At 42.8% G+C, this 18184-nt stretch overlaps 1 protein-coding gene across 13 annotated transcripts in view; it reads left to right on the top strand.

Annotated features, from left to right (window-relative positions):
- Positions 1–18184, top strand: part of PANK1 (pantothenate kinase 1) — a 50839-nt gene that overhangs the window by 15226 nt on the left and 17429 nt on the right. For 11 of the 13 annotated variants that reach the window (XM_064514021.1, XM_064514025.1, XM_026094119.2 and 8 more), the window contains one exon: positions 14427–14779. In XM_064514021.1, coding sequence (XP_064370091.1) covers positions 14427–14779 — 353 coding nt within the window. Of the gene's footprint in view, positions 1–4696; positions 5075–5309; positions 5461–14426; positions 14780–18184 lie in introns of those variants that run through there. The other 2 variants (XM_064514019.1, XM_026094117.2) reach the window with 2 other exon arrangements.

Below are 18184 nucleotides of genomic sequence, written 5' to 3'. Positions count from 1 at the left end.
TTCAGGTAACGTTCACGTTGCCTTGACTGGACGCTCACCTTCGGCGGTTGGGTTGGGAGATGCTCTATCTATGCCCCATTTGTAGTGAGGGAATTGAAAGAACATTCCTCCTGAGAGCTGTTCAGACTACCAAAGCCAGGTTCCTGAACAGCGAGGGTACTTCTCTCCATCTTCCTCTCCTTCCGTGTAAGCGAAGGGGAGATGATCTTCCCCGCTCTGCAGAGGAAACAGGGCTCTTCATTAAATCAGCACTTTTTGTTTTAGTGACACAGAAGGCATAACTGAAAGAAGCCCACACCAAGAGGCGGGTAGGGAGGGCAAGAACTGATGGTATCAATATAATACTTCATGGCCTCAATCTGGCAAAGATTTAGGCACACAACTAAATTTATGCGCTTCACTTCCTCAGTCACCTGCAGTCAGCTTCCTCTCTCTCATCCATAGGTCTTTGGGGAGAGCAGAATTGTTGTGCTAGGCAGCTATCATCACAATTAGGTTTAGCTTTCCTGTGATCGCATCTGATAATACTAGAGCTACTTGGGTCCCTTTCTAAAAGCTGGCATTGCGTTTTCCAGATAAGAGTTCTACTCAGTTTGTGAGCTCATTTGCCCTGTTTGATTTACACAACTATTATTTGTTATTATATAGTTATGTTTGACTGTTGGTTTTCTGGCCCTGCAATTTTGAATGAGGGAAAAAGATCATTAGAACCTATTTTGAACATGTGTGTCTACAGAAGACCCTGCATGCACACAAAAAAAAATTAAGGGTGTTTTTTTTTTTCTAAAAAGAAATTAGGGAGAAATACTGGACTCTAGGACTTCACACTTTTCTTCTGATGCATGTGATACATGAATATAGCTAAAACAAACTGCAGTATCTGTTTTTTCCAAGGAATATTCTTAGTATTTTTATGTTAATTTATTAAGCAGTACCGTACTTGCTTTATTTTCTAAGGGTAAAAAATTGAATGAGAGCTAGTATGACTTTCCTGTAATACAGAAACAGGATAAAAACAGAAGTCATCTGAATGGAAATATAAACAGAAATGGCAGGGAGCCAGAAATCCCTAGAACATAAATCTGCAGGCATCTATAAGGGAAGTCTGTTTCATTATGCTCTTTGCATTGCATAATGCAGTTTGTGTAATTTCAGAGGATGTATGCATGCTCCTCATTACCATTTCTCTGCAAAATATGGCCAAAGCTTTGTAGCTATCTGGCTTTGAGTTAGAATCGCAACACAGATGCTCTGTAGCATATTTTTGGTTCTTGGGTAATGGGTTTACATGTGGACTGCACGTGTTTGGTGCTTATTTTAGCTTTGTCTTAGACTAGGGGTGCATAAACCCCACAGAATCGGGAGTGGGGGGAGGTTCTTAAGCATTTTGGGCCAGGTTCCCTGATGCTATTGCACCTGGGCTTTTTTTCCAATTCTAGTGAAGGAACTTCTGTGTAAGGGCTGGAGTGCAGTGCTTTTGATCCTATAGGAGAGTGTCTTAACCACAACCTAGTCATTAGTTTGATGAAACTAACTCACGGAGTGAGAACATTACAGCCTGGCACCGTGTACTTATAAATAATAATAATAATTAAAAAAAAAGTAGAAAGCCAGGCATCTGAACTGCAGGGAGGTGTAGAATAGTGCCTGAAATGTCTGCCATGCCAATTTGTAGTACACAGTGACTCAGTACTAGCAGGTTTGTTCACTGTTCTGAATCCATTTGTATCCTGGACTCTTCAGTACAGCATGTGATTATAGTCCCGTTCCCACCACATTGCTGGTTTACTGTGAAAGGAAACGTAAGAAATGATTTAAAAATAAACAAGTAGTTTCCATCTGCGCTTATTCATAAAGGACGATAGAGATACTGAGTCAATATTTAAAGACCCGGAAGCATCCTAGATGTTTGTCAGTATTGCACCAGCACCTGCATTCTTATCTTTCAAGTTAGATTGAAAACTGAACTGGCTCACAGGATCTGTTTAGAAAGTTAGGGTAAAAGGGAGAGGAAGACTGTGGCATGGTTGGACAAAGTTTTAGAGACTGTAATATGTGCCATGATTTCATTGACAAATGTTCAATCTAGTTCTTGATTTGGAACAACTCAAATATATATAAAATACACAGAAATTAATATTAAGAGATGTACAGTAGGCACTAACATACTGAATGTGTATATGTGGTGTGAAGACAATAGGGGGCAATGCCTCTTCTTTGAAACAGTATCTGCCTTCAGCCTGTTGTGTCATGATGTATTGTCTTCTAAATAGTATGGATAAAAAAAAAAGAACAACCCAAAACAGCAGACGTCAGGTCTTGAGCCAGCTGCTCAACTGAGAATAGCAGGACAGTGTATTTTTTCAGTGTATTTTTTTTGTCCTGTTCTGAGGCGATGATGTGCCACTTCTGTCATATTTCTTCTTCTGAATTGTCTCTTCTCACAAGTTCCAGATTTTCAAAGTAAATTTAAATTACTCTTTACTATTAACTGTACTTATGTGAGAGCTTCATGGCACCTATTTAGCCTCTGTGCAGAATATTAGGAGAGCACAGACTGTCTGCATCACCACATCAGGCGATGACTTCACGAAATGTGGTGCTGTAGTTCTACCTGTGGCTCAGAGTTGATGCAGAAGAGCATGAGCAATTAGCTGCTCCCAGTTTTAATTTTATTAATGCAGAAGTCTCAGGTCTTTTTCCATTCAATGGAAAATGAATTTCAATGTAGTTTGCCTGTGCCCGAAATAAGCAATGCTATATACGTCTGAGGGCATGAGACTCCTTCATTTCAGACCCTTACAGGTGATCACATAATACATTAAACATCCTCTAATTCTACTCTCATTGTCTTAGTCTGCATTGTGGAAGAGCAGAAAAATTCTGAAATCAAAACTGAAAAAGGCATATAAAACCTCTTCAAAAGTTCTTTCTAAAATTAAACAAGTGTGAACCAAAAGAACACAAAAAAGTGGCATTTTCAAGTGCATAAATCCATTCATGTGATATTTATCAGTACAAGAGTCTGAAATTGTTTTGATAAGGGAGCAGCACAGCAATAAAAAAGCTTGGAGAGTATTTTTTGTCAATACCTGCCAGAGAGCTTAGATCAGGGAAACTTGCACATTCTGAAGGGAATCCATCCCTGTACATAAAACTTGTCTTTTGGGAAAACATAAAGGTTGATTTGGACCATCTCTAACATTTCTCAGTTTTTCTATTGTCCTCCAACATTATTTGCAGGTAACTTTGTTGTTGTTGTGTACCAGTGGTGTAGACTTTCCCCTAAACTTGTCAGCAATTTGGATCGTATCCTAACAGAATATTTTCCTGACCTACTACTTCTGTTCAGCACAATCTAGTTCCCTTCTATCCTCAGCATCGTTGTGCAATAACCTACAGCAAAACATTAGGGAAATATTTAGTTAGAAAAAATAAGATTGTTAAGAACTTCAGAAAGGCGTCTAGGCCCTGCCTTCTCCCTGCTCTAAGGCAGGATCAACTCTACCTAGACCGCTCTGCACAGATGTTTGGTTAAGCTTTTTCTAAAACTTGCATCAATTAGACAATCTTTCTGTGCAATCTAATGCTTCACTTCCTTTGTTCTAGGAAATATCTGCCTCAAGTCTAAATTAAATTTCCCTTCCGTCAGTTTATGCTTATGAATTCTTACGTGTTTCTCAGTAACCATGATGTATTTATTATCTGCTTCCTTGCTGTTACCTGCTCCAGATTGAAATAGTCCTTCAAGTGTTTCCTTTCTGAGAAAGGAAAGCTTGATGTTTTCAGTTTATCCTTCATGTTTTATACCTCAGCGTCATGCACATCTGTTTTCTGTGACCTGCCCGTTTACCAGTTTTCTAAACATAATATTCTGACCTCGGCCAAGAAGCGGAGAGAACTTCACAGGTTACCTTGTGTGAAGTAACTTAGTAATAGAGTATCCCTTTCTGGGGGCAATTGGGACAACTCCTGTTTCTCTGTAGGTGTTTCACAGTGGAGGGGCTGGGTCCTGTACTAAACGTAGGTATGACGAGGAGCCATTATGTGGCTGGTTTGTCCTTTAAGGAAAATCATCTATGTAGTGACTAGCAGTTAGTATGAAGAAATGACCTTGAGGTGCAGAGCAGGATTTAATTACACAGGTTTTCAAGTACACATGTGGCACTGCGGTGCAGTTCACCCAGTTTTATTTCACGACCATTTGGTATTTAATACACTTGCATTGCATTCAGAAAATAGGTTTTTAAGCTCGGGATGGCTCAGCGGTCAGGCAGCAAGTGACAGTCACCAGCGGATAACCAAAGCTGTGCGGGGAGGTATTGAGAAAGCAGGAGGTCAGACGCACTCAAGGTCGCCCTAGTCCCTGGGAGCCGCAGAGAAACACGTGACAGCGCGGACAACACCCTGACCCTCGCTGGCGGGGCCCGCGGAGCGCAGGGCGCAGCCGGCTGCGCGCTCGGGCCCGGGCGGCACCGGCTGTGCGCGTGCACGAGCGCGTGCGTCTGCGCGGGCGGGGCCGCCCCCCCGCGGCGGCACCTGCGCGCGCCCCCGGCAGGTGCCCGGCGGGCGGGAGCGCGCACGTGAGCGGGGGCGCCGCGTCCCGGGGGAGGGCGGCGGCGGCGGCGGCGGCGGCCGCCCCTCTGCAGCGCGCTGCGGGCAGGACGCGTGCGCCGTGCGCCGCCGCCGGCGGGGGGGGGCGGGCGCCGCCGCATCCCGGCGCACGGAGCTGCGGGCGCGGGAGCCGGCAGGAGCGGGGGCTCCGCCGCGCCCCGCCGCCGCCGGGCCGGCAGACAAAGGGCCGAGGCCGCCGCCGCCATGGGGGAGCAGCTCCGCGCGCAGCCCGCCGCCCCCGCGGGGCCGCCGCCGCCCGCCGCCCCCTGCCCGCTGCTGGGCGGGCTGCTGCACAACGGCTTCCACCCCGCGCCCCAGCCGCGGGGCGGCGGCGGCGGCTGCGGGGAGGCGCCGCACCCGCTGCTGCTCCGCCAGGAGCTGCCGCCGCTCGGCCACGGCTCGCCGGCCAAGAAGTGCAGGCTGCGCCGCAGGGTGGACTCGGGCCGCAGGCACCGACCGCGTAAGTGATGGGCGGCGCAGGCTCGGCCCGGCCTCCGGCCCCTTCCCCGTCTCCGCGGGCCCGGGCGCCAGCCCCGGCCGGGGGCTGCGGCGCGGCGTGCGCCCCCCGGGCTGGCTGCACCGCGCCGGGCGGAGCGCGGCCCCGCGGCGCCGGCCAATGCGGCGGCGGCGCCCGGGCACGGCCCTGCCGCCGCGTGGGCCGCGCCCGCCCTGCGCCAATGGGGCGGCGGCGGGCGGGGAGCGGCGGCCCGGCACAAACGCGGCGGCGGCGGCTGCCAGCTCTGCCCGCGCCGCGCCGCACCGCGCTGCCCGCCCTGCTCCGCGTCGGGCGGCGCCCGCGCCCCGCCGCCGCAGCGCCCATGAAGCTCATAGAGGCCAAGCAGCGCTGTAAGTAACGCGCGGCTCTGCCCCCGGCGCCCCTGCCGTGCGCGCGGGATGCGGGGAGGCGCAGCGCGCTGGCCTTCGTGCGCCTTCTCCCCCGAGCCTGGCTAAAACTAGGAGCAAATTAGAAGCCGAGGACAAATTCCCCTGACTAGGGGAGAAAAAGATTGCATGTGTATGTAGCAGACACAGTGAACTTCAGATAACACTTGTCATATGCTTCTCATGAGCATTGCTTGCAGCTTTTGGCTAGCTAGTGTGGGAAGTGTCAGTAGGCTGGCTGGCTGCTTGGTTTTGTTTTAAGGCTGTGAGTCTCTAGCTTCTGTATTTGCAACATACTTAATTGTGTTAATTTGTTGATAATAATATGCTTTACTCACTTAGTCATAGCTGACTTGTTATACGTAAACTTAGAGCTATTGAATAATTCCAGAGTAAATTCTACAACTAAAACAGTGCACTGGAACAAGTAGCCCGGTTCTTTATGCTCACGCTTCTGTAGCCCTTCAAGTAAAGCCAACAAATGCACTTGCTTCCTTGTTAAAAGTTCAGCGTGTTCCGAAAGACTGATCGGGGATGGCCAGGATCACAGCTACCCGCTGCCAACATCTAAGGATGTGTCTACGCTGTAGGAAATAGTGTGCGTTCAGCTACTCTGGATTTTTTTATTTTCTCTCGAAATGAATATCCAGGTTTTGAAAACTTATCCGTATGAGCATAGCAAACTGATTGGAAACCGTCTCTAAAAGCTGTGGCTTTCGGAGCTGCTTATTAGCCAATGCTTCCACTGGCTTTTTCAAAGTTTTTATGAACTATGCATGCTCCTTTCCCTTAGAAAGTTATCTGCATTGAATAATCATTTAGTGCTTACGGTACCTGTGGGTATTTAACTTACTCTGTCTTCTACCAAATTCAGCCTGCTGGTGATCAAACCATTCTCTGTTGCAGACTGGTTTTGTCCGGTCCCTTCCTGGCTTCAGGCTCTCACTCAAGAATAAAAACTGCAGTGTAGTTTTTGTTCTACAGGAAAACAAGATTCCGGACTAGCATACTTTTTGGTGTAACTAAGAGGAGTCAGCACTTGCATATCAAACTCTTCATAATCTTAAGAACTGTTTTGAAAAAAAGGATAAGACTTCTAGGGATTCAGGTAGTCACTTGAATAAGAGAGTGAGGATTTTGTTTTCCTTCTCATCTTCAGGAGGGAAAAAAGCCTGTGAAAGTAGAGAGCATAGGCAGCAATGCTTATATTGCCCACACATGACAACATTGTGTTCAGATGTGGGGGTTTTTGACAAGGCTGTAACAAAAAGAGCAGTTAAGCGTATGTAGGAGTGCTCAATAAAATTATTTTGGGGACAGTTTCTTTGCTAAGTAGAAGACATTAGTTCTTGCTCATCCTATACTTTAATAATTTGTATGGCTTATTTTGTATGAGAGTAAATTTGCAATTTAGCATGAGTCTTGCAGAAAAGTGTGACGGAGTACATTGTCACTAGCTTAACTTTGTTATATTCTACTCAGACTCTCCTGCTACTACGCAGCTTTCTACTGCATCCCTCTCTAGTGAATATTATGGAGTCCCGTTTTTCTGGGTTTTGTATTCAATCCTGGCCTTTGCAGATGTTTGTTCTGTGCCTGAGGATACATTGCAAAATGAAGTGCTGTTGCCACATGGCATATAAGACTTCAGTATTGACTGTGGGGTTTGCTTTGTGTGGTGAAAAAGATAAGATAATTGGCATTTCCCAATATTCCAACTAATAAAACCTGTCTGCAGCAATTATTCCTTTAACTCCTCATGAATGACATGTTTTCATGGTTATTTTCACTGTCGTGATGTAAGAGTGAGGTAGACTTCTGTACTCCCAGGAAAGGGAAGTTTCCCTTGGAAACCCGTGCTCTTTGCTGGTGGGCTTGTGGTGCTTGAAGGCTAGCTTGTCTTCCCTTTGACTTTCCCCCTATTTCTCCCTCCATTGAGAAACTTGTCTTCACTTTGTTTTTTTTCTCACTTGTACGAGATGAGTTGTCAGAAAACCGATGTAAGCCTAACGTCCCTGGTTCAAATCATTAATGCAGACCCTTAATGAGACTAGGATTTACATTAGCTTTTTGTACCACAGCATAGTCTAATGAATGGAGAAGGGTATCTTGTTATGATGCCTCGTACTGTAGGGCACTCCAGAAGAGAACAAAATATTCAAATGCTGTCAGTGCTGTAAAAATAGCCTGATGAAGTATCGTGTTGTTCAGGTTAAATGTAATCTTTGAAGGCACTTAACTGTCCTCGTTCTGTTTTCCGTTAATCGATCCTTGTGAAACGGTATTGTAGCCAAGTAGGAACAAAGATTTCAGCATGACAGTTAATTACACTGATGCATCACAGCCTTATTCTACTCCAGCCGTAGGGAAGAAGCCAGCTGGACATCTTAATTGTATTGCCCTTTTTAAAATTAAGATAAAGCTTTCAGGTCTCAAGTTGAGTCAGCACCTTACATGTCACCCCAAGTTAGCTGGTAATTATTAGAGGTCAAAGAACTTGTATTTTGAAGCAGCATGACTGTTTACAACTAATATGTGTTACAACTGCCCTGATTAATTTCTAGACATTTCAAGGTTTAGCTTCACAGTAAGGAATGGTTTTGCCCGTATTTACGTTGTTACATCTGTGATGTTTGAGTACAGCATGGTTATGTACTTAGTCTGGGTACTTAACTGTGGAAAACCTAGGATTTTTCACCGACAGTTATGTTGGATATGGGATGCCATGATTATATAATACTATTGATGAAGAGAACAGGAGTAAAAATGGTTTTGGTCTTCATACTGTATGACACAGTGAAGAAATATAACATTATTGGTTACTGGAGTTTTGTCCAAGACATTAGAATATCCCACAATTTTTCAATCTTAAGAATTACTTGTGGTCACATGCTGCTTAAAGCAAGTCTCCAGTTGATTTTAATATAGGTAGGAGTAAGGATTGCCTAGGGAGTAGGACTGGTCATGAGAACAGCTGAACCAGTTTGTGTGTTGTGGCCCAGCATCCTGGGTGTTGCACTCGAGTATCACAGTTACCACCAAGATAGCGTTGCGTTGTCGGCAAGAACGGGAAACTTGTGCACATCTCACTTCCGTTAGGCTGGGTGCTGTCATTGTAAGTTTGGGAGGGGGGGTTGGGGGGGAGGTTGTTTTTTTCTATGCAGGTATGCTGTTCAGGTGCTGACTTAGTCTCGCACTGCTATCTTCAGAAATCAGTTTCTGGTAATATGACTACAGTATGTGTGGATGGTCACACTTGTTTAACAAACAGCTCTGTACTTCTGGTTTGGAATTTTTTTTTCAAGTGAGTAGGTAGAAATTCAGTAAGCCCTTGCTACCTCAGTGTCCTTAGATTATCTGGAAAGCTTGATCTAATATGCACACATGATTTATCTGTAATTTTGTAAGGCTTGAAGAAACTTTCTAGGCAGAGATCACTCTTTTTTTTTTTTCTTTTCTAGCTATACATTCTGTTTTTGCTCAAAGGAAAATAAATGTTTCCATTTTAAAACATATGTTTAGACTGCTCAAAATAAATGTGTAAAATAGAAAGAAATAATTGGGCTATGTATGTAAGCTATTATCAGCTTCTTTTTTTTTTAATAGAAAGCAGCTTTCAGAAGCTGTGAGAAGGCTATCCCATCTTGTGTGACTTTTATTTTGTTTTTTTTCTCTCTGTTCTTATTTTTGACTCTGCTTTTCCCTCTTCCAGTCCTAGTTGAAACAGGAAATTCTTAGCTCATCAAAAGATCAAGCATATGTATCTGCAGTGTAAAAAGCTGGTTATGCAGCAAACTGATGGGGAGCCAGATTGTGCAGTAGTAATTGATATTGCTTTTCTAAAAGGCGCAGTTGCTTTTAAATTCTCATGTCTCTGAAATCAAGGCTCCCAAAATGTAATATGCAAATAAGTACTGAAGTCCAAGAGTCTAAGGTCTTTACATTATAAGTTGCTAAATAGCGTGATTAAGAGAAACTAGTATTAGTCTTCATCACGTGACCTTGACGATATATATATAGATACATAGATACACGTGCGCGCACACAAACACAATGTTCCTATTGATCAGAAACTGGTATCTCGTTGTTCTAATTATGTGTAGTGTTTTAAGTAAGAGATAAAAGTTTTTTAGATCTCTGAAGAATGCCTAGATAATTATCTGTTGGATGTTAATAGGACTAATCAAGGACTCATAACTGTTAAGAATGACTGCTAGAAAATGGGCTCATTTGGAAACAGCAAAGCATTAGGAAAAATGTAAATGAAATCATAGGATTTCATCATGTGTGTATCTGGGAGAGGGGAGAAAGCAGTTAAACCTAAGGTTATGTGAGGTATTTGTGATGAAAATATTGAAGAGTATTGATACCACCATTCAAGTTATCTATAAAATATTGAGATAGCATACATTGCGCTAGTTATCCGTGTTCAAGGAAAAATAATTTCAGACAAGTGCAGGAAAAGGAAATGGAGCTCCTCACTAACAAGTGGAGATTGGCTGGGTTTGACTGCTGAAACAAGGTTGCAAAGACATTACAGCCTTTCACTGGTATCTGCAGTAATGAATAAGGAGAGATGTGTAAGCTGAAACAACTTCAGCAAAAGGAGAAGCTGCTGTTACCTGGTCACAAATAACTTTGGGATCCTAGTGGAGAGAAGAAAGATCTAACCAGCAGGATTCAGGCACAGTCTCTCTGTAAGAATAGAGGAGTAAAAAGATTCAACTAACCTCATGTGGAGGTTGCTTAAACATACGAAAGGGATTATCATTTGTTATCCCTTTTAATGGGGGAAAATGTTACTTAATGACCAAGGTGTCCCCTTCCATTCTTACTTCCCTGGAGTTCTTGTCCATGAGGAACAGGTAATGCTTTGATAACTTTTCTCCCCTGATTAAATTTTATGTTAAGCATAGAATTTTTAAAAAATAAAATGTGTTCAATTCTGAACGTAACAGGTCTTGTAGGGGTAGCTTTATGGCTTCATGCTGTTCAAAGCTTGTGGAGAAACTAGGTGAAGTGTGCTGTGGAATTTCTCGTGAGCGAACCTTTCCCCCAGATAGCACAGCTGTTGGTGTGCATCAGGTTACCTCATGCAGTGCTTGGAGATACCTTCTGTTTGCATAGTCACATGCTGCTGCAGCAAAGTTTTGGAGTAATGGAGACTTTTATCTCTAGATAATAAGCCAGTAAGTCGTTGGTGCAGTCTATTAACATAAAGAGAATTAATTTTCCTAAGAAGATAAGTGGAGTCTTTGATTTGTGCCAGACTCTTAAAAGTAAATGATTCATCTTGAGGCTTTCCATATCAGCTCTGTGAAGCCTAGAACTAGACTTACAGTATTATCAAGATTTTTTTAATGACTTACTGTAGTGCAGCCGTATAGTAGGGCAGTCTTATTTTCCCCACAGTAATAGATGCTAACTCTCTTTGCAAAAAGAGAAATCAACTCATAAGTCTCGTCAGACAATTTTAACTAAGCAGAATTGCACTTTTTACACTGAAGATATTTCTGTGACACATCCAGTGTCTTTATTTTTCATAACAGATCACACTTTTCTGAATACTGTTGGAATAACTTAGCAAAGATGTAGATCTGTTGGCTTTTCCTTCCTCCCCTCTCTCTTCTAGATTTTAATAACACAAGAAACTGAACTCTAGTTCATGTTATTAATGAAATGCTGGGTTCCCAGTTTAAAAAAAATGTTTTTTCACCCTTCTCCCCTCAGATCTGTAGAGGCGGTATGTATGCAAATACCTTTCTTCATACCCACCAGCTGGCAGTGATGGCCCTAATAATCTCAGTGATGGCTGAAAGGTCTTACTTTCTGTAGTCAGGGAGACAGGAGGACCTAGGACCCCCTTGCATTCTGCGTGCATGTTTCTGTTAGCACCGCATTCAGTAGACTCCACAAAGTTGAAGTGTGTAGGTACAGACTAGGATGGGGTATCTAAAGAAGCTGTAAAGAAGTGGTAAGAATTAGTGGTGCTTCAGTTTTGCATTCTGTTTCAGAATAAACTGATAGTAACAGAAGTTACAACAAATTGTTAAAGTAATTACTGGAGTACAAAAGTTTTTTTTACTGTGATATCAGTTACACTGAGCTTTTATGGATTTGAGTGGGACTTCTCAGGGACTGTGAGACTTGGTTTCTTTGTCCTAGATGGCCAACTAGTCAAAGTATTTGTCTCCTTTACTGCAGGTGAATTTCAACAGAAAGCTGGTGTTAGCAACTGTGAAGAAAACAAAGCTGTTCTGCATAACTGAAGTATTAGTGGTTGTGGAGTGATCTTGTACTCCTTATTTGTGCTGCAAGAAAACTGATTCTGTTCTAGGACCAAAGTTCTTTTCCCTCTGCAGCTGGCAGTTTGGCCCACAAAATGAAAAGAGCTTAGACTCACAGGGAGAATAAACTAAAAAACAAAAAAAAGTCTTGGTATTTCCACTTGCTTTTTAAATCTGAAATTACATGCATCTATTCTGAGGGCTATATAGTCTTGAAATAAGTTGATAGTCATTTTCTACAGTACTTTTTCTGTATTAATGATTTAATTATTTCTCTTCAAAATCTTAAGTTATAGGAGTAAATATCCTGGCAGTTTCTTCAGCTGTTATTACTTGTGATCTACTGTACAGTCTACATTATAGCTTCAAAGCAACTGTCAGCGCAATTAGAACGTAGCAGAATTTATGCCTTTAATGAACAAGACTGGCAACTGGCTTATACTTAGCTATAGGCTGGTTCTGTATGGTACAGTTTAACCATGCTGCTTTTAATGTTGAACTTACTGTTTGCATAGTTAGGATACATCTTGAAGAGGAGATTTACTATCTTAGTGTGACAAATAATTCAAGTTCCTGGTAGTTTAAAGATTTGCATAAATCACAAATGGGATTGCCATCCTGAGCTCTACTGCATTGTAGCATTGTACAGTATGGACCACTTCTGTTTAAATATTTACCCTGCACTTAGTAAAGTGACTAAATTACAGGTTAATGTATGATAAAATAGTTTGCCTCTTTAAAGCCTGTTTTTTAAAAAACTTGTTTCTACTTCTTCCCATTTTAGCATCTGTAGAGGCTTATCTTCCCAAACCTCGAATTAGACTTCATTGAAGCCTGTTGTTTTGATATCTTTGTGTCTTGCAGTTTGTGAGGGATGGAAAATGAAATTAAACAGACCTTACAAGAGATAACAGTAGTAGCTCTTAGAAAACTGAACCACTGGCAAGCTACTTCATGGGAACTTACTGTGTTATGCCTTCCCTATAGCTAGGGAAAGGAGGGAGGAACAGATGGACTAATTATTTGGCATACAGCACTGGGACAAAATAGGTGTCAAATGTTTGACACTTGCAGATTAATTTTTTTGTATTAATAATTGTGAAACTTAGTCTTTCAGATTATTCAGCTAGACAAGGATGAGGTGCAGGCTGTCCCCTGTGGTGAGAAGGAAGAGACTCTAAGCTGCTCTTAGCCTGAAGTTGAGTAACTTCATACTGATCTGTGACTACCTGAGGAATAACAGTGTGATCAGTATCTGTTATGCTTGTTGAAATCTTTGCCCCAAGTTGTTTACAATTTGGTTCGCCAATAGAAAAATCAGTAACGCATATGGTGTCTGTGGCTTGCAGTTTGCATCAACACTAAGAAGTTGAGATGCCCCAGTTCATAGACTCATGTTTCTAGCAGGGCTACCTGATTCTTCTTGAAAGTAGGGAGGTCATTTTGACTTATGAATAGAGTTGTGGTCATATTATTTGTCCATCTGCCCTTCACAAAAGATTGTGTGATTGCTATTTAAGAAACTGATCTTGTGTAAGCCACATAGTCAAGTAATTATAATTAAAATTTCTGTAGGAAATATTGCTACCTGCCTCCTTCTGTAATACCTGTGTATAAATTTTGTGTTTTCACTTTTCATTTTCCATAAAGATGTTACCTGGCTTAGTATTTAAAATGTTTGTGTGTGTGTATATTTAAGCAGAGCACTTAGGGCAGCCAAACTAACCTGGTTCAGTTAGTATCCTCTGTCTCAGTGGTCTGTTTTCAGTAATGAACTTCTCTTGCTGTTAACAGAACAAAGGCTTTGGTGCGCCTGGGACAGCTGTGGCAGATAGTGGCATTTCTAGCCATATCTAGCATAATTGTGTGATAGCTTACTGCCTGCCCCAGCACAGGGGATCTATGCTCAGAAAAGGGAATTGTCACCGGGTTTTAAACACTGAACTCATGCAGCTCATTCTCTTTCTGCTCATATCTGCAAATATTACAGTTCTAACAGATCCTGGTTGTGGTGGGCTGAGGAGACTCCCGTTGTAATAGGAGTGTTACTTATTGCTGCAGTTCAGAAGGAGCATTGTAATGCTAGAAATTCTGGTTGGTGTTAAAGATATGAGTGTACTATTTTTGGAGAGACTTTTTAATCAAGAGCAGAGCTGATCAAGGATAGAGGGAGTGGAAAAGGAATTATAGATGTTATGCAGTAGAAATGTGACTTGAGAAATATTGTTGGTTTGGTTGGTTTTTTCCCCCCTTTCCTCCCCTTGCCTTGATCTATTTTAAGAATTGGTGACAGGAGTCAGACTGGGTGAAATGCAGTCAGTGTGCTCTCTCAAGAGGTGCTGACTTAAGAAGAAAAGTTTTTCCTGGAAGAATTTATTTTCACTTTGTTAGAATATGCTTCTTCAGAGAAGAAGGGTATTTTGAGATTTTCTTTGCTGTTTTTGGTAACTGAGGCTTGATTATAAAGTCTAATTCAGAGAGGTACCTAATACATGTGAGTTGGATATGTAAGTGACCAACAGCTTTCAGGAGAAGATTGATACTGTAACTTGCACCAACTGAATTGTTATTCAGCAAATATTTTGTGATATGGCTAACCTGTATATTTATAGTGGCTTTCTCTTTGTTTCCCCTTGCCCTTAGCGTTCCCGTGGTTTGGAATGGACATCGGAGGAACACTGGTTAAACTGGTCTACTTTGAACCTAAAGACATTACTGCAGAAGAGGAACAGGAGGAGGTGGAAAACCTGAAAAGCATTAGGAAATACTTGACCTCCAATACAGCTTATGGTAAAACTGGCATTCGTGATGTCCATCTTGAACTGAAAAATTTGACTATGTGTGGACGCAAAGGAAATCTGCATTTTATCCGCTTCCCCAGCTGTGCCATGCACAGATTCATACAGATGGGTAGTGAAAAGAACTTCTCCAGTTTGCATACTACACTGTGTGCCACAGGAGGTGGAGCTTACAAATTTGAGGAGGACTTTAGAACGGTATGTGAACAGTTCATACGGCCTTGGGGGGGGCGGAATTTATGGGAGTCCTTCTATTGATGAAAACTTGCATAGAAAATAACATTTTTGTCAGTTCTAACTGGCTAAGACTAACAGAATCCATTCAAATTTGTTACTTGATGGAACTGCTGAGAACGTGAAGAGGGCAGGGGAGGGTGTGGAGACTCATTGAGTGTTCTAGTGCAGTATTGATGTGAAGCCTGTCTTCAGTGAACGGTTTCTTCAGGTGCAGCTGTGACCGTATGACCGTATATGGCTCATAATCAATTGAGAGCATGTTAATGGCAGCTTGAAGCCTGAGACTACAGGTATGCATCTTGTATACTGGATATGCATTGCAAAACCAGAAATGAAACCATACAGGCTGGCAACTAGACTCTTCTTCCCTTCTCTGTATTAGTCTCCTTGAAAGCTGAAGTCTAGATTCTGGAAGACCAAGCTTGGAGTGGAGGGAGAAAGCCTAGGGAAGCATGGTAATATGGTCAGCTTTAGATTTCAATTCTGGCAGTGTGTCACATGGGAAAGGTCCCCTACATCAAAAAAATGCTCAAAAAAATGATGCAAATCTGAAGTATTGAGATGTTGCTTTTCTACTAACTTCTGTGATAGTTGCAGCTTCTGAATGAAGCTAGAGTGCACTGCAGAAACCAGTTGTGACAAGAGGCATAGACAGGTGTCTTGCAAACTGCCTTGCAGAGGAACAGTCACTGGGGAGGCAGTTGCCTGTTGTTTATGACTCTCTACAGGAGTGTATCTCCATTTTTTTTTTCTTCTGTAAAAGAATGACTAGCCTGTCTGTACCAGAGCGTTCTCTGCATGATTAATGTGATCAGTGTCCTTAGGAGGGGCAGATCTGATGCTTCTGTCCCTAGCTTCTGACCTGGCTGTGAGGAGTGGCTGTGAGGAGTGGCTGCTGAGGGTGAGAGGCTGCAGCAGTTGCTTGTCTCTAACTGCCTCATGCTAGAGAGATGCCACCTTGATTGGCCAACAGCAGCGCTAGTCCTTGGCGATGCGTGCGTTCCTTGTCCGTTCCAGTGCCATCTCAGATCTTATCAGCTGCTCACTGACACCCACTATGGTATCTACAGACAAGTTTGTGTAGTCTCCTTTTTTGCTTTTTTCCTGCCCTGCTTTTAACCTACCATTTCTCTTAATCATTGTAGTTTAAGATTTCTACTGTTAACCTATCCTTGGTTTGTTTTCATCTACCTGACACGTTGCATGGCAGAGAATAGGAGTGTTCCAGCCTTGTCCCACCTGTCAGAGCTGTAATCTGTGTGTAGATCCTCATGTTAGTTGCTGTGCTGTCTAGGTGAGGGGCCTGTGGTGCAGAAATGTCTATAAATTGCAGATCCTGCAGACACTGGAAGTAAAATTTCTGAAAGTAAACTCTCATGATTCTGGCAAAAACAGCTTTGCTCTGCCTGGCATATGTGCCTTTCCTCTGTTCTGATGAAGGCTCTTAGCACCAGAGCAAAGTGTGCTTGCAGCAGTGATGCTGGGGAAAAATATGAGGCTAGGCCTTTCCAATTCTGCTCATTTTGCAGCTGTGACATACGGCATTGGCGCATCCCCGGCCTACTGCAGAAGCAGAGAAGGCTGGCAGGCTGCGCTCTGTGGAGCTGACTCTGCAGACAGTGACTTCACTGTGATCTGAGAAGGCAAATGAAAAAAGTTGGGATAGATCCAGATTCTCCTCTTTCACGCTTGGTATTGAGATGCATGAACTTCATCGCATACAGCTTGCCAAGCATCAACTAAATAGAATCCAGTCTTTGGTAATTAGTGTCTCCTGCATAGGCAATACACCAGGGTCTTGAAATTGCACAGGGAAGAAACTGCCCATCTGCTCTTGACAGCTTCCTTCCAGACAAAATTGACTCTAGGAATCTAGAAATGTTCGTTTTCAGCTCCAACATCCATTCCTGCATTACAGGAATTTTTTCCTTTGTTAATATTCTCTGCCTACCAGAGGATCAAGATCTTCTGATCCCTCAGGGGGAATGAGAATACTATGGAGGTGAGCACAAATTCCAGCTGTTATACTGTGAAACCATTTTCAGTAAATGTTGGACATAAAAGCAGCTAATCTAATGAAGGACTATCAAGTTTCTGAATTGCTGTAAATGACTATGAGCACTAGATTTTCTTTCTTGGGACCAGCCTGAGGACCAAGTCCCTTAACAGTTAGGCTCTGATGATGATTGTGCCCACAAAAGGGACAATTTTCATTTGTCTTACGTAAGAGGTATCTAAGTCCACAGTCTGAAGTGAGTTCTGTCACAAGTCTGCGGGGCCTTAGTTTAGTTTTGGAGCCTTCCTTGCACATGTCCAGGTGTGATTCAGGTCACTCTTGTGACAATGAGATGTCATTTTGAGACTTTCTGAAGATGTTAGTTATCCTTCTGGTATGGTCAGTCTTCCTGAATTCATCTGTGCTCTGCATCGTGTAATGGCAGATAGAGTAACTTAATAAGGAAGTTCAGAGTGGAATGTCCCTTGCTCCTGCAGCTGTAGAAATGAGCTGAAAGTTACCTCGTGGTTATCACACTTAAGCATCTTTCTTCGTACTTTTGGTCTTATTTGGGATAAAATACGCAGTATACAGTGAAGGTCCAATCTCTCTCATGTCAAACGTTGGGCTGTTTCAGCTTTTGATCTTCTGATTCCCAGTCGTTCTTGCAGGGTTTTCTCAAGATTAATTTTAGCTTGCCTGTATCAGACTGAGCTGGGTTCTGCAATCTCACATTAACTTAAGTGGTGAATCCAAAAAGTCCTATGAGGTGCGTCTGTATTTTCTTTTTTTCTTGATGATTTGCATTGGCATCAGGTTGTAGCAAACATGAGAAATGGCGTATTAGATTTTTGTTAAAACTTTCTATTTGGGGGCAAAATTGAGCAAGGAAGTTAGAAAGCTACTCATAGTTTGTGGCTGCTGATGTCCATTTTTTCATTATAATGGTAGATGCGATCCAGCTTGTCTGCTTTAAATGCTTTTAATGGGGGGTCGAGGGAAGAGTGTGAGTTGGGAACTGTGTCGAGCAAATATTTGCTGCAAGTGTCTCTACCCAGTACAGATCCCAACACATCTCTAGCTAGCAAGTTATGTGCGCAAGTAAACCTGTCACTGTGCTCACTTTTCTTATTAGCTTTGGTAATTCCAGTCAAGTTAGTAATCCGCCTGTCAGTTCTAGGTCACTTAGTACACAAACTCTGTATATTGCAGTGCTTTGCTACTGCAATACAATTAATGTAGCACTAAGAGCCTTAGCCAAAGTTGGGGTTGTTCTGCTAGTTATTGTATGAAAATATGAGGACACACAGTAAATTACTAGAGGACCTGGGCATGAAATCCTGAGGCTCTGCAATGTCAGTTTACATTCT

Source organism: Dromaius novaehollandiae, chromosome 6, assembly GCF_036370855.1.
Source record: "Dromaius novaehollandiae isolate bDroNov1 chromosome 6, bDroNov1.hap1, whole genome shotgun sequence".
NCBI lineage: Eukaryota > Metazoa > Chordata > Aves > Casuariiformes > Dromaiidae > Dromaius > Dromaius novaehollandiae.
Note: the sequence above shows the minus strand (reverse complement) of the source record. Positions and strands in the feature narration are given on the sequence as shown.